General features: G+C 42.4%; 1 protein-coding gene across 1 annotated transcript; it reads left to right on the top strand.

The window, feature by feature from the left end:
* Positions 1–370: 370 nt before the first annotated feature.
* DGAT2L6 (diacylglycerol O-acyltransferase 2 like 6) lies at positions 371–21,685 on the top strand. Its single transcript, NM_001101861.1, has 7 exons — positions 371–521; positions 15,290–15,400; positions 15,928–15,998; positions 16,368–16,572; positions 17,984–18,158; positions 20,418–20,629; positions 21,069–21,685. The coding sequence occupies exons 1-7, from the start codon at positions 431–433 to the stop codon at positions 21,221–21,223; spliced, it is 1,020 nt and encodes a 339-aa protein (NP_001095331.2). The 5' UTR covers positions 371–430; the 3' UTR covers positions 21,224–21,685.
* Positions 21,686–23,273: the final 1,588 nt, after the last annotated feature.

Here is a 23,273-nt window from a genome sequence, read left to right as displayed (position 1 = left end):
CAGCAGAAGCCAGGCAGTGTCAAAGAGCATCCACCAGGGCAGAAGCAAGTGTGATCACCAGATGCTTTTCCTTAAGCAGGGGAAAGTAGCAGACTCCTTTTCAGAGATCCCATTTGAGGCCTAAGCCATTCCCTTTTCCTGCACTAATTTATCAGGGACCCCCTCCCACACACACAGAGCTAGAACCACCCCAAGGCAAGGCAATTGAGTACCCGTGGGGAAAGGATGCATGACAGGGAGATGAATGTGTGTGTAGGATGTTGGGGTGGGGCAGAGAACAGGGAAGACTGGAGAAAAGGTTAGGTCAAGACTAAAACCTCCAGCAGATAAAAGGACTCAGTAATGAGATTAAAGCAAAGCACCTATAATCAGCTCAGCTTTAGAGGCACTGGCCTTCTGTTTGGGCTTCTTGCCACAACAGAACAGCACTATGGCCATGGCCTTCCTCTCCCAGCTGAATCTTCAGGAAATCCTCCAGACCCTCTCTGTTTTGCAGTGGATGCCAGTCTACGTTTTTTTAGGTGAGTGAACCCCAGGGCCTGGAGACCACAGAGAACAGATGAAGAAAGAGAGCAGGAATCTCCAGATGATTGGGAGGGTTCTAAAGAGATCATTCGGTCGGTCCCCTCTCTCTGGGAAGGACTGTGCCCCTCCACTCAGAGAGATGGCTATTGTTGAGTTCACTAGATCTCTCTCCTCCCAACTGAGGAACACAAAGGCCAGGAGTGAAGCTACAGTTGTTCTGGTTTAAAGTCCACCCCGGCCTTCTCTCAGGACTGCCCCTCTGTGAACTAGCTGAAAAGAGTCTTATTTGGGGACAGGGGCAGAATTGGTACTGGGCAGAGGTAAGGTGATTTTCTTTATTATGATGAGAGAATTATGGAAAAGCTGGGGGCTGCCTGAGTGACTCATTAGATGGAATTTTGAGAAAGGGCCAGTTCTTCAACGGACTCAAAAAATCACAGTCATCAGTGCTGGGCAAATGGGCTGAGAATTCCAAGTTTTTCCCAGTCAGAAACCAGGTCTTTGTGGGCAGCCGATTATAGGGCCGAGTTTGGAAACTGGACATGGAGAAATTTCATCCTGAAGGATGGGACAGGATAGGAGGCTGCCCAGTCCAATCTGTAGGAGGATATATGTCCCGTAGAGCAGAGGTTCTTAGAGACCTAGAGACACTAGTGCCTTCCAGGTCACACTAGTGGTAAAGAACCCTCCTGCCAATGCAGGATAGTTAAGAGACAAGGGTTCGATCCCTGGGTCAGGAAGATCCCCTGGAGAAGGAAATGGCAACCACTCCAGTATTCTTGCCTGGAGAATCCCATGGACAGAGGAACCTGGCAGGCTGAAGTCCACGGGGTCACAAAGAGCTGGACACGGCTGAAGCGACTTAGCATGCACGTAGACCTAGAATGAGACGGGGAGGGACAATGTTGAATTTTCACTAACTTCATATTGAATAGATGAATGTAGGCAGTAAACCACAGTTTGTCAGTAACAGACATCACAGAGATTTAAATTTCACATGCCGGTTGTTGCAGGCATCTCAAAAGTTCATTTATGCTTGTTACCACTTCCGAATCCCAATAGTTATTGGAACTACCATTAGGTGTGGTTGTCTACTGCATAAATCAAGAATTCATGTTACTGTACCACATTTTTTTCAATATTTTGATAACTGTGTTTTACTATGATGAGTTTCCTTTGTGAGTCTGTGTATTTTGTTTTGTGCGTTTAAAAATAATATTCAGAAACGTGATCTATAGGCTTCACCAGACTAACAAAAGAGTCCATGGCCACCCAAAGATGAAAACTTAGTGAGCCTTATAGAAATCTAATCATGCTAAGCCCTTAGCCTATCAATAACTTGACTCTAGTTGCATTAAGAGAAGGAAGTGATTTTTCTATAAATTTATTTGTTTTTAATGTTTCATTTTTTATTGTTGCTGTCCTTTGCATCTATGTTTAACTTCCTCAAAAAGACCCCTTAACAAGTTCCAGCCCTTAGTTAGGAAAGTGGGGGTCACCAGAATGTCCTAAGAGACTTGACATCGTGGTGGCATCTGTCATTTCAAATCTGGACCCCAGAAAGAGTAGGCAAGATGGGCAGAGAGAGCAAGGAAAAGAGGTTCAGAGAAGAGCTGTATGAGCTGAGCCTTTTAGGTGTGGGGTCAGTCCCACCCTGGGAAACCTCTGTATGGTATTCGAACACAAGTGCCTAGATTGTTCTGGCTCTTCTGGAGAGAGCTTCTCAATATAATGTTCTCATTTTTCTCCCAGAAAATCATATTTCTTGAGTATTTTTTCTCTTTCTTCCTTTTCCCCTCTCAAAGGACATGAACTAGAATAAAGGGTATGTTCAGCACTGAATATATAAAGATCCAGACGATAAGGACTAGCCTCCTGGTAACACCCCCTCCTCCAATCTCACCAGCTTCCAGCCATCCTAGAAGAGCTATGACACCTATGTGTCTTGAGTGGAAAACTCTCTGTCCCACTTCAGATGAGTGGAATACTATTTGTCCTTTTGTGATTCCCTTCTTTCACTTAACACAATGTTTTCAAGATTCATCCATGTTGTGACAGAATTTCCTCCCTTTTTAAGGCTGAATAATATTGTATTATATATATATACCATTTTTTGTTTATTCATTATCCATTAATGGACTCTGGTTTTTTCTACCTCCTGCTGCTGCTGCTAAGTCACTTCAGTCGTGTCTGACTGTGTGCGACCCCATAGATGGCAGCCCACCAGGCTTCCCCGTCCCTGGGATTCTCTAGGCAAGAACACTGGAGTGGGTTGCCATTTCCTTCTCCAGTGCAAGTGGAGTGAAAGTGAAGTTGCTCAGTCGTGTCCGACTCTAGCGACCCCATGGACTGCAGCCCAACAGGCTCCTCTGTCCATGGGATTTTCCAGGCAAGAGTATTGGCTATTGTGAATAATGCTCTATGAACATGAGTGTTCAAATATCTCCTTGAGAGCCTGCTTTCAATTCTTTTGGCTATATACCAAGAAGTAGAATTGTTGGGTTATATGGTAATTCCATTTTTAAAATTGTTGTGCAATTGTCATACTGTTTTCCATAGCAGCTACGTCATTTTACATTTTTACCGACAGTGTACATGAGTTTCAATTTTTCCACATCCTCACCAACACTACTTTATTGTCTGTTTTTTTAGTAGCCATCTTAATGAAATGAGATGATATCTCATTGTGGTTTTGATTTGTATTTCCATAATGACTAGTGAACTTCAGCATTTTTCGTGTACTGATTGGCCATTTGTCTTGACTTCTTTTAGATTGATTATCATTCCACTTGCCTTGTGTTAGTTTAGTTGCTATACATCCTGTTTCCCTTCTTCTAGTGATCATGCTAGAAATTACAACACAAATCCTGGATCTTGGAGGTTATCAAGGTAGCTAAAACATGTAACAGTGTATGATACCCACAGAGATGCCTAAGACAGTCAAATCTGTCCAACAGTTACAGAGCAATTACAAAGTATAAGATTTTGGCTGTTCTTGTGACACTACAAGAATGAGTCCAGTATAGGCTCCTTCTGTTAACAAAGAGAAAATAATCATTCATTCCACCATTCTACCATTCCAGGTGTCAGTGCTGAACACATAAGTGAATCATTACATTGTAAGATTGACTGTGTTAAGTGCAATGAACAGACACAGTGAAGCCACTAGAAAATATTACACAAGGTTAACAGGATCAGGGAAGGCAGGAAAGAGCAGCAATGTGACGCAGTGAACAGGACATAGGTTCTGCAGTTTGTCAAACTTGGTTAACAACTAGCTGTGTGAATTTAGACAGGTACTGTAACCCTTCTAAGCCTCCATATCCCCATCCTCTCAAGCCTGGTTCACAATAAACCCTCCATACAAAAAAGTGTCTTTCCTTCCTCCCTCCCTTCTTCCTTCCTAATTCCCTTCTGTCTTCTCTTTCTCACTCTTTCCTTCATTCTTTCTGTCTTGCTCAGAGTCGTTCTGAGCATTTCTCCTCCTTCCTGAATGATGGTCAGAATCATGACTGATTACTGAGCACTACTGGAAGTGGGCTGGGGGCAGAAGTAGGGAAAAGAGAAAAGGCAGAGGGACAAGAAGGAGGAAACAAGTGAGAAGAGAGGAATGGAAAGATGGTTTGGGGGAATGCAAATGTTCATGACCTTTGGAACTCAGCAATGCTCCTGAGAGCCTCTTTGAGGCCCAGCTTCCAGTTAAAGGATGGCTCTCCATCTGTCTCTCTTTTTCTGGGCTTGTATCACCAGCTATCTAAACTATTGCAATATCCTCTTTCCTGGTCCTCTACTCTCCAACCTCTCCAATATATTCCACTGCTTACATCCAGAAGAGTCTTTCAAATGCGTCTTTGATTATAGCCCTCTACTGCTCAAAAATAGTCACTGATTTTCCCTTGCCTACTTGATGAAGTAAAAATGTGTCATCCGGGGCATTTGAGGACCTCCTCCACTCTCTGGTTTTAACTCTGTGCCAGCTCATCCCCCTACTTGAAGCTTGTATTCCAGGTATCTTATTCACAGAACAAATGGGAAGGATACTTACCCCCCACTCCTTTACTCTTGCTCTGTTTCCTCCACTTAAAAAATTTCCTGATCACCCTTCCTGGACTATCTATGGACAATCCCTTCTTTGAGATATTGCTCAAGTCATACCTTCTCTGCAACCCTTTCCTGGTAACCTGAGACTACATTGTCTTTGAAAATCTCTGCACTTTGTAAAAATTGGTTGAGTAGCAGCCTTTACACCCTTTGTCTCCTCTACCCAATAGGCTTCATGAAAACAGGAGTCATGCCTTGTCAGTATTATATTTCTTGCAAGACCAGGCTTGACACAGTTGATTCTTCCACATTTCTTCTCCTCAGTAAAGACCTCTCCTCAGTAAAACAAGTCTACCTCTTGTTCTTTTCTCCCTCTCCTGGAAATCCTTTTTTTCATGGGCTTGCCTCCTTTCTCTGGTTGCTGATACTACAAAAAATAGAACATAGTCTTGGGAGTCAAACAGACCAAGTCTGCCATTTACTTATTATGTGACCTTGTGCAAGTAAGTCATTCACCCTCCACCACTGTAGAACACAGCTCCCAAGACCACTCTGACAATCAAAGAAAACCCTCAACAGGTGTTCACTTTATTTTGGGGGGTTATAGGAATTGACATTACTTGGAGCCCAACTACTCCACCTCATAAGACATTTTTTAATGTTTTTATGTGTTTATTGGTCATTTTAAAATGTATTTATTTTTAATGGAAGGATAATTGCTTTATAATGTTGTATTGGTTTCTGCCATATATCATTTTTTTCTCTAATTTTATTTTATTTTTAAACTTTACATAATTGTATTAGTTTTGCCAAATATCAAAATGAATCCACCACAGGTATACATGTGTTCCCCATCCCGAACCCTCCTCCCTCCTCCCTCCCCATACCATCCCTCTGGGCCGTCCCAGTGCACCAGCCCCAAGCATCCAGCATCATGCATCGAACCTGGACTGGCAACTCGTTTCCTACATGATATTTTACATGTTTCAAGGCCATTCTCCCAAATCTTCCCACCCTCTCCCTCTCCCACAGAGTCCATAAGACTGTTCTATACATCAGTGTCTCTTTTGCTGTCTTGTACACCGGGTTATTGTTACCATCTTTCTAAATTCCATATATATGCGTTAGTATATGATCAGCAGAAGAGTGACTACCACTTCTGAGACAGGCACCCTAGACTCTGATTTCATTGCACCTTCAAGAAGAATAATGAGTAACCAGATCCTAGAAAATGAGGCAAATAGAAATTTTGATACCTTCCCAGCATTTAAACAGGCCCTTTCAAGGCATCACTCCCTACTACCTCTTCTTCACTCCCCTGCATCCACTCAACTGCCAAACCCCGAAAATTCTGCCTCCATAGTATCTTTCAAATTGATTTCAGAAATAGTAGCCTATTTCAGGTTCTCACTATCTCTCATCTAAGACACTGCAGCTCTTAGCTGACCTCCCTCCCTCAGTTTCTCCTGCTCCCACAGTCATTTCAAACAATCTTTCTGATGCACAAATATGATCATGCTCTTCCTCTGATGAGAATCTGGGTTCTCATTCCCTTAAGCATCAGACCTGAGCTCCTCTGCTTCTTTCCCAGCATCATCTGCTACTCCATGGTTTCCCATACTCCCTGTACTTTTGCAAGTTATGATGTTACTCACAGACCCTGAACTCTTCCATATCTAGGCCTTTGTTGGAGCTCTTCCTTGCTTGTGGAAGGCCCTTTTGCCACTAATCCATCTGTCAAAATCCTACTTTTCCTCCAAGATTCAATTTAAGTCTCACCTTCTGCAAGAAACCTTTCTAGGCTGCCCATAAACCTTTCTAGGTTGTAGTAAAGAATGGTTCCCATATAATGACATTTGAACCCTGATTGTATCATTCTCACCCTCTGGGATATATCCATTATTTATGGTATCAATCTTCCCCTCTAGACTATGAGTTTCTGGAAGGCAGGAAGTTTATTTTTATGTTTTAATATGACTTAAAATTAAGTATATTTAAAGTGCTTAAAATAGTTTTTGGTTCTTAAAGACTCAACAAATGCTACCTATTTTTTCTCCCAAATCATGGATTGAAGATACATGACCTCTCTGAGCCTCAGTTTCTTCATATGTAAAATGGAGATAATAAAATTATCTACTTCTCAGGGTCGTGAGAGTATTAAATGAAATAATGCACATTAGGTGCTGAACAGAGTGCTTGTTGACAATAAATGCTCCATACAAGGCATCAGTGACCATACCCACATTATTTTCATCACTTCCATATTTTTCATCCTCCAGCACAGGGATTTCACATGATGTGTGCTCAGTCTATGTGTGTTGAATCAAGTTATCTTTTTCACTCCTGTTGGTTCTTATACAGATCCAGTATAGTAATTGTAAAGCCACAGAAATTCATCTTTGACAAACCAGTCATGTTCTTGGATTTCTGAAGGCTTTGAGCCAACTGATTAAGAATCTTAGTTTTCATTTTATTCTGGAAATGACAGGCTTGCATAACCTTACACACTCATGCACACCCTGGAACATCAGAAGCTCCTTTCCTAATTTAGAACAAGGGCTCTGGTGGTTTCTCTCCCAGTTAACATTCACTTGCTACTAGGAGAATGTTGAAACCAAACTTCTGTGCACTTCAATTGAATGTTACAAATATATTTCTTGTGAGTCATCTCCCTGTGCTTGGCACGTTGCTAAAGGCTGTTTTCAAGAAGCTTACTGTGTAGTAGGCAGAGGGCCTACTGTGTGGTAAGTTGCTAACCACACAAACAGCAAATGAAACCAGGAACAGCATCACCAAAGGCATGGACATGTGAAATTGCATGGTGGGTTGAGGGAATGGAGAGTAGACTAAGGTGGTTGAACCTCGGTTTCCCATTCTTCAGTCATTTGCATCCCACCTTCTGGTTCTTTCCACAGCTAAGTACCACCTATACTATTATTACTTAACATTTTCCCCAAACTGACTCACTCCTATAACCTAAATTAATATATTTTAATAGGAAACTTTATACCACTACCATGAACTCACTTTGATTCAGTACATATTAAAATAACTTTCCATCTATGAACCACTTCAGATCACCCCATGTCCCTACAGTGGTTGGGGACCACATGCTAGATCATATGGGGTATGAGTGCTGGTGCTGAGAGATGAGGCTAGGAAGGTGAGTGGGGCCGGTCCATGGAGGGCCTTAAATGCCTGACTAACATGTTCAGACTTTATCCTGTTAGCAGTAGGACAGTACTGAAGGTTTCATAGGAGGCAGACAACTCTACAACTGTGCTTAGTTAAAAATAAATCTGGCAGCAGCATGGAAAACAGAGTAGGGGGAAGAGATCAGCAGGCAAGAATAGACAAAAGACTGCAGTCTAGACCAGAGGAGATCAAGTTCTGGACCATGGCAGTAGCAATGGAGACAGAGGCAGAAGGATGAATGGGAGAGATTTTCTCTTTTTTTTTGAAAAGGGAGAGAAGTTGAAGATATCTCCAAAATGTTGAAACTGACGTTTATCCTGAGGCCTGAAATATGAATAAGAACTAGCCAGGCAAAAAGCTGAGGGAAGAGTCTTCCAGGCAAAAGGGACAACATGCACAGAAGCCAGAGGCTGGAGAACAGAATAGGTAGAAGAAATCTACAGTAGAACAGTATGGTGGCATGCAGAGTGCAAGGGGGTGGCCAGGCGCTCCATCACGGAGGACCTTCAGAACCAAGGTTACAAGACTGGACTTGATCCTAAGAGTCACCAGAAGCCATGTGAGTTATTGAATTCTTAAATTACCACCAACCCCATCAGTTCTCATATTTATCATCACTTTTGATCCATTACGTAATCACTGAGCCACAGAAATGTCTCTTTGACAAGCCAGCCATGCTCTTGGTTATATGCTGTAGAAGGACAGAGCTCTGCATTTAGCCTTCTGGTTGCATCATGACTCAAATGGACGCAGGGAACCTATTAGAAGACATTGGCAGTTGGCTTAGAAAGAGAGAGTGGTAACTTGGACCGGTGGTAGCATGGAGGTATGGAACAGAATAATTTGAAAGACGTTTGAAGGACAGAACTGACAGAAATTAATACTTGACTAAAGGAAAGCAATGATTCGAGCTCAGTAGTTAAGAGTACAGTCTCCTGGTCTTAGTGTTGAGATGGAGGCCTTTGGGAGAGCTCAGTCTCTGGAGGAAGAGTGTGAGTTCTCAACTCTGGCTCACCCACCAGCTAGCTGTGTGACCTTAAGTAGTTATTGAACCTCTCTGAACCTTGGTCCTTCGTCCACAAAATGAGAATGCTTATTGTCCTAATGGGGTCTTTATGAAGATTAAATAAAATACGCATGTACAATACTTAGTTTTACACGATGAGTATACAATAAATGTTGCTATTACTATATGGGAAAGTTAGTAAGAAAGGTGAATCAGAGATGATTTGAAGAAAGGACCCACTTAGATTCATACTGGTATCATCTTTAACCAAAGCTAGTAATCATTAGTAACTTGAGGCTCTACATGTTTATCTTTTTAAAGTCACAACCAAGGTAAAGTCACAACCAAGGTAAAAGGGTCAATTCACCAAGAAGACATAACTATCCCAAATGTCTACATACCTAACAATGAAGCTTCAAAGTGAAAAATTCTGAAACTGAGAAAATAAATAAACAAGTTAACAATTACATTTGATGACTTCTTTGAAAACTACAAACAACCAAAACTCACCCAAAATGAAATAGGTAACCTACAACTACTAATTAAATTAAATTTTAATTTTGGAGCGTTGTAAACTTCCGAACCAGAAATCTGCAGACCCAGATGGTTTCAGTGGCATATTCTTCCAAACATTTTAAAGATGATATATCACAAATTCTACATCATCTTTTCCAGAAAATAGAAGAGGGAGGAACACTTAATGACTCATTTATGAGGCCAGACCCTGATGCCAAAACCAGACAAAACAATACAAAAAAGAAAACTACAGACCAATATCCCTCATGAATATAGATGCAAAAATCCTCAACAAACTACTAGCAAATCAAATCCAGCAATATATTACAAAGAGTAATATACCATGACCAAGTAGGCTTTATTCCAGGACTGTACATGTAAATATTTGAAAAACATATTAACCATATTAACCACCTAAGGGAGAAAAATACACAATTATATCAATTGTTGTAGAAAAAGCACTTGAAAAAAAACTTTTTCTTAATAAAATTTGCTATCTTGGATTTAAGCAAAAAAGAAAGAGAAGGCACTTGACAAACTTTAATCCATGACAAAATCTCTCAGCAAACTAGGAATAGAAGGCAACTTTCTCAACTTGATAAAGAGCATCTATATTAAAAAAAAAAAAAAAAAAAAAACCTGCAGCTACTTAATGGTGAAAAACTGAAAGCTTTCTCCCTAAGATGGGGAGCAAAGCAAGGATGTCCACACTCACCATTTGTATTCAACATCATACTAAAAGTCCTAGCAATAAAGCAAGAAGAAAAAGAAAGAAAAGCATACAGATTGAAAAGTAAGAAATAAACTGTACTAATTAACAGATGACATGATCATCTGTGCAGAAAATCCCATTAGATTACATATTTCTAAATCTATTTTAAAAATATACTAAAAAATATCCCTCTAAGAACTAACAAATGAGGTTAACAAAGTCCTAACAAATGAGGTTAACAAAGTCCCAGGTCACAAGATCTCACATAAAAGTCAACCACGTTTCTATATACTAGCAGAGAATGATTGAAAATAAAAATTTAAAAACAATACCATTTAAATGCCTCCAAAAATAAAATACTTATGAATATATTTAATAAAACCTGTATAGCATCTGTAGGCTGAAAACTATAACATGGTAATAAAATTAAAGACCTAAATGGAGACATATTGTGTTCATGGATTGGAAAACTCAAATATGTCTGCTGCTGCTGCTAAGTCACTTCAGTTGTGTCCGACTCTGTGCGACCCCATAGACGGCAGCCCACCAGGCTGCCCCGCCCCTGGGATTCTCCAGGCAAGAACACTGGAGTGGGTTGCCATTTCCTTCTCCAATGCATGAAAATGAAAAGTGAAAGTGAAGTCGCTCAGTCATGTCTGACCCTCAGCGACCCCATGGACTGGAGCCTTCCAGGCTTCTCCGTCCATGGGATTTTCCAGGCAAGAGTACTGGAGTGGGGTGCCACTGCCTTCTCCGTCAAAGATGTCAGTTCTTCCCAAAACTGATCTATAAATGTAACACAGCTCAAATAAAAATTCCAACAGACTGCATTTGATAACATTTTTTCCTAAATACTAAATATCCCAAATTTTATAATGGCACTGTGACTGCCTTAATTTTTATAAAATACACAGTTACTTAGGAGCAAAGCATTGTAATCTCTGCAATGGACTATAAATACAAACATATATTTATATTTAGGAATAAGTCAAATGCAAAATGTTAACAAAAAAGAGATCTAGGTGAAGCTTATATGGGATTTTATTAAAATATTCTTGCAAATTTTCTTTTTAAGTCTTTTTCAAAATAAAAAGTTTAATTTGAAAAGCCTCATCAGGTGTTTTTATAAACATCGACAAGATGATTGTAAAATTTATATAGAAAAACAAAAGAACTACAATATCTAAAACCATTTTGAAAAAAGAATAGAGGATCACACTATCTGGTTTTTAGACTTAGTGGAAAACTATAGTAATCAAGACAGTGATGTATTTGTGAAGAGATAAGCACATGGATCAATGGAACAGAATAGAGTCCAGACAGCCCTGCACAAATATGGCCAATTGATATTTGACAAACAAGCAAAAGCAATTCAACGGAGGAAGGATAGTATTTTCAACAAACAATGTTGGGACAATTGGTTATCCATATGTAGTAAATGGATCTTGACCAAAACCTCACACTTTATTATAATATGAACTCAAAATGGATCACAGATCCAAACAGTAAAACATAAAACTTGTAGTAAAAACGTAAGAGAAAACCTTCATGACCTGAGGTTAACTAAAGAGTTCTTAGATTTAATATCAAAAGCACAATCTGTAAAAGAAAAAAAAAAATGATAAATTGGACTTCATCAAAATTAAAAGTTTTTGCTCTAAGAAAGACTCTGTTAAGAGAATAAAAAAATAAACACAGGGAATTTCCTGGCATTCCAGTGCTTAGGACTCTGTGCTTCACTGAGGGCTTGAGTTCAATCCCTGGTCTGGGAACTAAGATACCACAAGCCTTGTTGTGTGGCCAAAAAAAAAAAATTTTTTTTAAGATAAACACAAACTGGAGAAAATGTTTGCAAATCACATATCTGATAAGAGACTTGTATCCAAATAAAAGAAATTATATCCAGATTGTATAAAGAAACTCACACACAAAAAAACAAACAACCCAGTTTAAAAATGAGCCAAATGTTTTAATAGATATTGCACCAAAAAGGATATACAAAAGACAGGTGAACACATAAAAAACTGTTAAGCATGATTAGGTATAAGGGAAATGAAATAAAAATGATGATGAGATACCATGCTACATATCTATTAGAATGGTTTAGCCATCTTCAGTACAAACTAAATTAAGAGCCTGCCTTATGTGAAATTCCTCCTTGATAATCCACTCCAAAACTACTCACTTGAACATGGACAAGATGTTGGAAGCATCTCTTTGTGTCAAGGCCATAATGTCTAAGATAGCGCCACACATACACATGCACAAATGTGTCCTTTATTTTTGCCTCAGACACCCTTGCTTTCTTTCACGGAACTCCTTGTTTCACAAAGTCAAACCCTTCCATGTTTGGCCTGTGTTTCTCCTATCTCTTTAAATCTCCCTTTTGTCACCATAAGTGACACCGATGATACTCAAACAGGTTGGGTCTGGCAAGATTGCCCTCAAAGGACACTTCTGGTCCTCTGAGGTGCCACATCTGCAGTTCTAACAGATTTCACAAGGGGAGTGATGTTTATTGAGATATGACTCTCAGTTCAGTTCAGTAGCTCAGTCATGTCTAACTCTTTGCGACCCCACAGACTGCAGTATGCCAGGCTTCCCTGTCCATCACCAACTCCCAGAGTTTACTCAAACTCATGTCCATTGAGTCTGTGATGCCATCCAACCATCTCATCCTCTGTCGTCCCCTTCTCCTCTTGCCTTCAATCTTTCCCAGCATCAGGGTCTTTTCAAATGAGTCAGTTCTTCACATCAGGTGGCCAAAGGATTGGAGTTTCAGCTTCAGCATCAGTCCTTCCAATTGATTTCCTTGAGGATGGACTGGTTGGAACTCCTTGCAGTCCAAGGAACTCTCAAGAGTCTTCTCCAACACCACAATTCAAAAGCATCAATTCTTCAGTGCTCAGCTTTCTTTATAGTCCAACTCTCACATCCATACATGACTACTGGAAAAACCAGAGCTTTGACTAGACAGACCTATGTTGGCAAAGTAATGTCTCTGCTTTTTAATATGCTGTCTAGGTTGCTCATAACTTTTCTTCCAAGGAGCAAGAGTCTTTTAATTTCATGGCTGCAGTCACCATCTGCAATGATTTTGGAGCCCCCAAAATAAAGTCTGTCACTGTTTCCACTGTTTCCCCATCTATTTGCCATTAAGTGATGGGACTGGATTCCATGATCTTAGTTTTCTGAATGTTGAGTTTTAAGCCAACTTTTTCACTCTCCTCTTTCACTTTCATCGAGGCTCTTTAGGTCTTCGCTTTCTGCCATAAGTGTGGTGTCATCTGCATATCTAAGGTTATTGATATTTCTCCTGGCAATCTTGATTCCAGCTTGTGCTTCATCCAGCCCAGCATTTCTCATGATGTACTCTGCATATAAGTTAAATAAGCAGGGTGACAATATACAGCCTTGACCTACTCCTTTTCCTATTTGGAACCAGTCTGTTGTTCCATGTCCAGTTCTAACTCTTGCTTCCTGACCTGCATACAGATTTCTCAGGAGGCAGGTCAGGTAGTCTGGTATTCCCATCTCTTTCAGAATTTTCCACAGTTCATTGTGATCTACACAGTCAAACGCTTTGGCATAGTCAATCAAGCAGAAGTAGATGTTTTTCTAGAACTCTCTTGCTTTTTTGATGATCCAACGGATGTTGGCAATTTGATCTCTGGTTCCTCTGCCTTTTCTAAATCCAGCTTGAACATCTGGAAGTTCATGGTTCACATATTGCTGAAGCCTGGCTTGGAGAATTTTGAGCATGACTTTACTAGTGTGTGAGATGAGTGCAATTGTGTGATAGTTTGAGCATTCTTTGGCATTGCCTTTCTTTGGGATGGGAATGAAAACTCCAGTCCTGTTCCAGTCCTGTGGCCACTGCTGAGTTTTCCAAATTTGCTGGCATATTGAGTGCAACACTTTCACAGCATCATCTTTTAGAATTTGAAATAGCTCAACTGGAATAGACCAGTTCAGTAAACTACTTTTAGGACTGATGGATTACTGAAAATCATTAGATATAAGGCATGAAATTAACCCATCTATACTTTCAAAATAACATTGGATTTAAACAACACAAATGCTGACTAAACACTAATCATTTAAGTTTACCTAATATTGAAAAGAGAAAACATTTCCTCATCTTTCAGTCAATCTATAGATATTTGTTGAATACTTACTGCATGCAAAGCACTCTTCTAATTGCTGGTGATACAAACTAAGTTTATTAGAAGTAAGATATAAAAGAAATTATATACCTAGGCTCCCTTTAATTAATAAAGATTCATATTTACTTTTACCTGAGTTTTCTTCTGAGGCTTACCCAACAAATTTACTCTCATCTTTTATTAGAGTCAGAGGTAGCAGGATGTTTTTCCATGGCAAGCTTCCCATAAAATTCCTCCCCCTACTATTTCTTATTTAATTAGCATGCTTACAACAGTCATCTCAGCCAGATCTTTTTTTTTTGAAATGTCCATTCCATCTTTTTCCTGTTATTTCCATCAGAGTCCAAGATGCAACAGACATATCTGCTGTTTGGTAACTCTTGAGTTTCTTTCCCTTCTCCGAAACTTTTTATCTACTGTGATATGGTTATCTGGTCAACAAAGTCATTCTTTTAGCTGAAATTTTTAAAATTCACAATATGGGTACGAGCCCTTCTGTCTCATGGATGCAGATTTTAAAATGGAATTCAACTCCCACAGCTGTAAGATGTATCACATTCACATTTCACAGTCTGCTGTGACCCTTTGCTAACAGAGGTGATTTTTCCCCCTTCTGAACTTTTGACCCATTTTGAATGGGATGGAATTGAACACAGAAAAGCTGTTTCTAATATGTATTTTCCTCTCAGCATCAAACAGCCTGTACAGTGCAGGCAGCCCTCTCCCCTGGCATGTGCTGACAGAGCAGTTTGACAAAGGAAGGAGGGTTGAGGACTTCCTGAGGTCTCAGAATGGGGATGTCAGCCATTGGCACAAGATACTGTTCCTTTCAGTTGCCAAGCAGTGCTGTCCTTTGACCCCAGGTGAGGACCTACTCTGAGAATGCCATGGTTCTGCCATTTTCTCAGTTAAGATCGCAGCCATCAAGGGGGCCCAGATTCAGGGACTCAGCGGTCATCTTGGACCACAGCAGCGCTAAGAGGGAGATGGGGGGTTGGGGGGATGAGGGAAGAACAGTCTCACACTGGCCTTGACCTGCTTCCTCACTACAGAGCAGAGACTGGGATAATGAGATGTGTATTAAACTTGAAGGGAACTAAAGGGCATGAACCCCTTGTGTCCCCTCAGGAGCTATTCCTATTATCGTTATACCCTACTTTCTGGTGTTCACTAAGTTCTGGATGGTGTCTGTGCTCGCCTTAGCCTGGCTCGCCTATGACTGGAACACCCACAGTCAAGGTAAGAAACAGGGGAAGAGCAGTGATCCCTGTCTGTGCCAAGGAGGGAACCACAGGGATGGAGTGAGGGTGGAAGGGAAGAGTGAGAGAGGCAGGGGGAGAAGAGGTGAGGAGAGGAAAGAAGGGGAAAGGGAAAGGAGGGCAAGGAGTGGAAGTTAGGGAGAGAGGAGGAAGGGCAAAGGAGAGAGGGAAGAGAAGAGAGACAGGGGTGCAAAGCTCAGCAGGAACAGAGGGCTCGGCCAGGCTGCCCAGGAAGAATTAAGAGGCTGATTTCTGAGTGGGTGCTCCCAGCCTCATGCTATTTCTCTCTCACCTTTCTGGTGGCTCCAGAAGAGCAGGGGCTGCCTGTGTCTTCTTGGGGATTGGATTCAGGGATAGACCTTATAGCTCTATGCCCAAGAAACATGGAAATGTGAAAAGGAGCCCCCTCCTGTGACCCGAGGACATTAGGAAGATCCCTCCACCTCCAGAAGAAGTAGAGGGATTGGCAAGATCTCAACCACTCTTCCCTTCCCTCTGTACTTGCAGGTGGTAGACGTTCAGCTTGGGTACGAAACTGGACAATCTGGAAATATTTCCAAAATTACTTCCCAATAAAGGTAACGACCCTTCCTCTGAAGGGCCTCAGTCCCTGTTGCCCAGATTCTTCCCTCCCCACTCAGCCCCATATTTTCAAAGGCTTTTGTGGCCAACAGTGGAGGTCAAAGCCCAGAGGCATAATATAGAGTATGGTCCCAAGATGGATGGGCAAGTGGGGAAATGAATGAATAGCACCTTGCTTCACAGTGGCAAACTCAGGTCAGCCTCACCGAGCATCATAACCCCTTGCAATTCTATGAGAGTGACAATATCCCAGTGAATAGGGATTAGGGGCTCCTCAAGGGAAACACAGGCTACCTGCTGGCCTCTGAGTCCACATGTCCTCTCTTCCTTCTATCTACTGCTCTGACTCAATCTCCCACTAACAGCTGGTGAAGACTCATGACCTCTCTCCCAGACACAACTATATCATTGCCAGCCACCCCCATGGCGTACTCCCTTATGGTACCTTCATCAACTTTGCCACTGAGACCACTGGCTTTGCTCGGATTTTCCCAGGCATCACTCCTTATGTAGCGACCTTGGAAGGGATCTTCTGGATCCCAATTGTGCGAGAATATGTGATGTCAATGGGTGAGTATAAGAGATCATTCCATTCTCTGACCTACCTGGGGGCTCCAACTTTAATAAGCCTTGACAGTCAGTCCAGTACTCACTCCCTGCTGGAAGAACACTTAGTAGAAAATGAGTCCCGAGCACACTGGGCCAGTGACAGGAATATGTGGCCGAGCCTCAGGTTTAATCTGGGAGGCAGGGTTTGATTAGGTAGGAGGGTAAGTTATAGGCATTCATAAGAGTTGCCAAAAATCCTTTCAGAGGAGGAAGCAGAAGCCTGGGGTTCAGGATCAAAGCCAAAGTGGAAAGGAAAAGGCAAAAGTCAAATATCAAAACCAAATGTAGGGAAAATCAGGCATGAATGGAACAGCTCAGATATACTTTGCCAGACTGTTTCGGCGATGTCAATTGGCTTATTTGGGGCAGTCATTTATGTAGCAGGTCTCATCCAGGAGCAACTCAAAGACATTTTTGAGACTTTCATACTAGCTGGTACTCTCCTGGCCCATGACCTTCATTTCCTGATCCCTTCAAATTTGTATAAGATATCAAGGGATAAAAGGATAGGCATCAATCAGAATCCAGGGCAACTTCCCCATGCCAGGCTTCAAGCCAGGGTACTGTGCCAAATGTCCTTCTCTCTGGGTGAATATCCATCCTCTGGACACCAGAAAACAACAGAAGCCAAACATTAAAAGGTAAGATACATTTATATTTGGAGGGGCCAAGCAGGACCACTGGAGTCCCAGGGGATAATTCTGCTCACCTCTCAGGTTGGCATGAATCTGGATCTTAAAGACTGTGGCCTGGAGCCAATGTCTGCCATCCCAGGAGAGAACAGAAAGTAAGCACAGGGCAGAGATGGGAAGCAGAGGTGAGGAAAGACTCTGTGACTGTTGTTGAGCAACAGGATGTCATCCTCATTCCATGGTTCATCTTCATGCCAGTTTGGCTTGGACGGGATCCTGGGTCTGCCTACTCTCTAGAAACCCCAGGGAATGGCTTACTTTTACCAGGTTACTCTAAGGAGGAAGCAGTTTGGTGGTGGCCATTCCTGATTACCATCAGGAAAGAGAACTCTAGAGTCTCAAGTGACATCAGCCTGGCGAGAGTGGGAGACCACTGTGGTTCCCGGGGTAGAGAAGAAAGGATGGGCTTACAAGCTATAGAGCTAAGAGAAAGCAGGCAGAAGAACTCAATGTAGCTCCCACTGAAGTAGCACAGAGCCCCAAGGCAAGCAGCTGGCCCTAAGGACCGACCTCAGGCTAGGACTAACCCAAGATGTGGAGGGCAGGTTAAAGACAGAAGATTGGAAACAATCACAGTCAGGAGACAGAAGAACTGTTTTGAGCAGGAAGAGCCCCAAGGAACACCTTACCCCCTCCTCAAGCACCATATCTGTATGTCATTTGCCTCTTTGGTTTTGCAGGTGTGTGCCCAGTGAGTGAGTTGGCCTTGAAGTATTTGCTGACCCAGAAAGGCTCAGGCAATGCTGTGGTTATTATGGTGGGTGGAGGTGCTGAAGCCCTCTTGTGCCACCCAGGAGCCACTACTGTCCTCCTTAAACAGCGTAAAGGTTTTGTGAAGGTGGCACTGGAGACAGGGTGGGTCCCCAAGTTCTAGTGCCCTATCGTCAGGGCATCCTAGGTACTCTGTAGCACCTCTCCAAAATGGTGCCTTCTCTTGGAAATGTGTTAGAAGGGGCTCCCTCTTCACCTTCATTGCTTCTTTCTACTCCCTTACACTGTGCCTTAAGGGTGTTTGAGCCTCCAGACACATTATGATGGGTTCTGTTAAAACTTGAAGTTGGAGAAAGAACAGTAAAAGACCTTTATCTTCTGCACATTACCTGGTAGGCTGGGGGTCTGGAGAAGTGGGACTTTAGACTATATCTCCCCATGCACCGTAAGGCCCAGAGAAACTACCCAGGGCAAGGAAGGCACTAGACTTGATGCTGTGGGGTTTGCAAAGATGCAGAAGACATGGATATAGCCTCCAAACAGAGCATAATCTGGTTTGAAAAGTAGAAGGCAGTTATTGAACAGCTATTGTGTGTCAGGCATAGTACTAAGCATTGAGGATGTAAAAATAAATAAGACTTGGTCCTTGCCTTAAAGGTCTCATGGTCCAATGGAAAACAGACATAGTCATGTATAATTACATAATATATCCAGAAGTCAACCCCTTACCATCTCAACTATCACCCCCTGGTTTTCCACCCCATCGTCTCTCCCCTAGATTATTGCAAGTCTCCTAAGAGCTCTCCCTGCTTCTATTCTTGCCTCCCTCACATTCCAGAGTCTGTTCTCAACTGTGGCCAGCATGATCCTATCCACCATGAGTCAGATGAGATCATGTCACTACTCCAAGTGCTCCCATGGCTCCCATTTCACTCTGAGCAAAACCAAAGTCTTTAAAGGGCCTGCAAGACCCTAAATGTTCTGGTCCTTAGCCACATCTTTGATCTGTTCACCCACTGCCACCCCCCTTGCTCCCTCCGTTAGAGCTGTTCCTTGCTCTTCCTCAAACAAGCCACATGCTCCTCCCTTAGGGTCTTTGCCCTAGCTGTTTCCCCTGTCTGGGACATTATTCCTCCAAATAGATGTTTGGCTCATTCTTTTACCTCCTTCAGGTCTTTGCTCAAATGTCTATTCTCAATAAGGTCTATCTAGATCATGCTGCTCTGTTTTTTCCCATTGTACGTATTATCTTCTCATATGTCATCAGTTTTATTTCTTCACATATATGGCTTTTTATTTGTTCATTATTATTATTTATTGTCTGTCTTCCCTTAACAAAAGATAAGTTCCATGATGACAGAGATTATTTTTTTAATCCACTGTGTTCACTTATGTATCCCGAGGGCTTGAAAACAGCACTGGCACACAGAAGGAACTCAATAAATATTTATTGAATGAAAAATGTGTGATGATGGACATGTACAAAGCACTATGAGAGCACCAACTGATGGAAAGCCTTTCACCCAAAGTAGAAGTTTCATAAGTGGGTGACATCTGAATTGTGAATTGAAATATTAGTAGGAGTTGCCAGTCCAACCAAAGGGGAGAAAGAACTCAGGTATTCAGCAAGGGCCTATGACAATATGTCAGGCACTATGCCAGGCCCTAGGAGTTTAGAGATGAATAAGACATTTTCAAATGGCTTGCTGTCTACTGGGAGTCAGCCAGGAAGGAGTACAGAGTTGGGGTAGTGTTAGTATAGGAAAGAAGCAAGCACTAGATGCAGGGGTTGGGGGTGGGAGAAGTTGGAGGCAGTCAAAGAACTGAAGGTGACTCAAGGGGATGAAACTGGAGCTGAGTAGTGAAGGGTGAAATAGAGTAAGCCACGTGAAGACAGGCGGAAGGCATTTTTGGCAGAGGGAGTGGGACGTACAAAGACGCATAGATGAGTGTGAACTTAGCACACTTAGTATGGCTAAGCGGACTGTGACAAAGGGCTGGGGAGAGAAGAAGCTAGCCAGGTAGGCAAGGCTGGAGCATGTAGGCCACGCTAAGTGCCTGGTACAAAGTGAGGAGTTCTGGGAAGAGTTTTCAAGAGAGGAGTGACGTGTCCAGACACACAGTTTAGGAAGATCTTCTGGATGTGTACAATTTAGGCAATTAGATTTCCTGAGATTAGTGATTCATTTCCTCCCATCACAGGACAAAGTGCAGCAACTCCACTCAAAATGTTCAGTTGGAGGGATGTGGAGCATAGCAAGGATAATACACAAGGCTGGAGATGCTTGGGTGCTTGGACTCTTGTCCCATAATGGGGCCATTGTAAAGCTTTCCTACCTTGGAGAGGGTTTCACTGTGGGGAGCTTCCTGGAAGAACTCACACTTCTGCCTGTCTCTTTGCAGAGCATACCTTGTCCCTTCCTATTCCTTTGGACAGAATGAAGTTCACAATCAAGAGACCTTCCCTGAGGGCACGTGGAAAAGGTTCTTCCAAAAAGCCCTCCAGGACACATTGAAAAAACTCCTGAGACTAAGTGTCTGTACCTTCCATGGACGGGGCCTCACTCGAGGATCCTGGGGATTCCTGCCTTTCAATCATCCCATTACCACAGTTGGTAAGCTTTCCAGCATCTTTGGACCACCCTGGTCCTTGATGCCCCCCATCCAGCCCTCAAGTCCCAGGGGGCCTGGCACACAGCTGGAATGGGCAATGGGAATTTCGGTGGTTGTGGTTGAGGGTAGGGCAGGGAGGACAACTACGCAGATAAGAGTTGTGGCCATTCACAGAAGAGACAGAGTTCAGCTGCTGCCATGAGGGCATCAGTATTCACACACGTGCCTTCAGCACTCTCCTAAGTTTACTCTCATTCTCTTAAGCATGCATGAGATTAGGTATTTGGAGAACATGGGACAGGGTGGGGTTGGAGCAGGGAGAAAGAATAAAGGAGGTAGAGGGGACCAAGATACCGAGTTTCAGTATGTGACTTCCTCTGAGAGATGCTAATTTGAGTTGAGGGGGAAGGTTTGATGCTTGTCTCTTCTCCTGCCCCACAGTTGGGGAGCCCCTGCCAATTCCCAGGATAAAGAAGCCAAACGAGGAGACAGTGGACAAGTACCATGCACTCTACATCAATGCCCTCCAGAAGCTGTTTGATGAGCACAAAGTTCAGTATGGTCTGTCTGAGACCCAGGAGCTGACAATCATCTAACAAGAGTTGGATTTCCCCATTATTAAACTCCCAAAGCATTGAGGGATCCAAGCAGGGCCACAAGGAAAGGAGAATCTGGGAAGAGGGGAGGAACTCGGGGTTGAATGATGAGGCCAGCCAAGCCAAAAAGTACTTAATAAGTCAGTCTGAGGAAGGAACCAGAGTTATGGGGAAGACTGGGCAACAACCCAGTTTAGCAAGCAGTCTCTTGTGAGTACACAGAGTCTTGTGAGTCTCTGTGTGTGCCAGTTATTTTGGCTTCCTAATTCCAACCAACTCTGATCAGAGGAATAAGAAGCCAAAGAATACCATGTCCTTCCTCCTGAGCCTTGATAACACCACACCATCACTGTTTAGGTTGAGGCTTAGAAGCATTTTTTTATTTAAGATTTTAATTTTTATTTTCATTAATTAAAAACCATCTCATTTACATCAATAAATACTTTTTCCCATCACTGTCAATCTTGTTTCCTATTTTTATGTTTGGCTATTTTGTATTTGTCTATGAATTTTAAACACATACATATACATTTATATGCCAATAGTTTTGTCATTGTTTTAATTAAAATAAGGATGATGGGATCATATGAAGCATACTTTTCTGAAACTTGCATTTGTCCTCCATGATATTTTGTGGCAATCCACGGAGAAACCTTCTTAAGAACAGGGATGCTTTGTTTCCTTTTAGGCCCTTTCCTTACAATTTAGGGGCTACCACAAGGTAAACCGGTGACCTGAGCTGTGATTTCCTAATCCAAGCAGGCATGATTCCCTCAGCTGTGATACAGTTCTACACTGGCAAAAAGTTTATTAAAAACTATACCATTTCTTGAACTTCCCTGGGAGTCCAGTGGTTAAGACTCCATACATCCAATGCAGGGGGCATGGGTTCAATCCCTGGTTAAGGAACTAAGATCCTATGTGCTGTGCCACTTGGTAAAAAAATAACAAAAATAAATTTTAAAATTAGGAAACAGTGGAAACAGTGTCAGACTTTATTTTTCTGGGCTCCAAAACCACTACAGATGGTGACTGCAGCCATGAAATTAAAAGACGCTTACTCCTTGGAAGGAAAGTTATGACCAACCTAGATAGCATATTCAAAAGCAGAGACATTACTTTGCCAGCAAAGGTTCGTCTAGTCAAGGTTATGGTTTTTCCTGTGGTCATGTATGGATGTGAGAGTTGGACTGTGAAGAAGGCTGAGTGCCGAAGAATTGATGCCTTTGAACTGTGGTGTTGGAGAAGACTCTTGAGAGTCGCTTGGACTGCAAGGAGATCCAGCCAGTCCATTCTGAAGGAGATCAGCCCTGGGATTTCTTTGGAAGGAATGATGCTAAAGCTGAAACACCAGTACTTTGGCCACCTCATGTGAAGAGTTGACTCATTGGAAAAGACTCTGATGCTGGGAGGGACCGGGGGCAGGAGGAGAAGGGGACGACAGAGGATGAGATGGCTGGATGGCATCACTGACTCGATGGACATGAGTCTGAGTGACCTCCGGGAGTTTGTGATGGACAGGGAGGCCTGTGTGCTGCGATTCATGGGGTCGCAAAGAGTAGGACACGACTGAGTGACTGATCTGATCTGATCTGATCTGATGCTGTTTCTTCTACGAAATAAAGCTCTAGATATATAAAACTGGATATAATTATTTCTTAATTATTGTGTATGGTTCACTACTGGGATTCCCTGAAACCTAACCCGAAAGCTGGTCTGTGGAGAACATTTTTCCTCTTGTGTGTGTGTGTGTATGTTCTCGGTCACTCAGTCATGTCTGACACTTTGCGACCCCATGGACTGTAGCCTGCCAGGTTCCTCTGTCCATGGGATTTTCCAGGCAAGAATACTGGAGTGGGTTGCCATTTCCTTCTCCAGGGGATCTTTCCAACCCAGGGATCGAAACTGCGTCGCTTACATCTCCTGCATTGGCAGGTGGATTCTTTACTATTGTACTGCCTGGGAAACCCATTTTATTCTGCACCTGGTAGAAAGGTGGCGAGATGGAATCAAAACTGCTGCACAGTGTAGGACACAGGGTAGAACCATG

Source organism: Bos taurus, chromosome X, assembly GCF_002263795.3.
Source record: "Bos taurus isolate L1 Dominette 01449 registration number 42190680 breed Hereford chromosome X, ARS-UCD2.0, whole genome shotgun sequence".
Classification (NCBI taxonomy): Eukaryota; Metazoa; Chordata; class Mammalia; order Artiodactyla; family Bovidae; genus Bos; species Bos taurus.
This window is presented reverse-complemented; position numbering and strand designations above follow the sequence as displayed.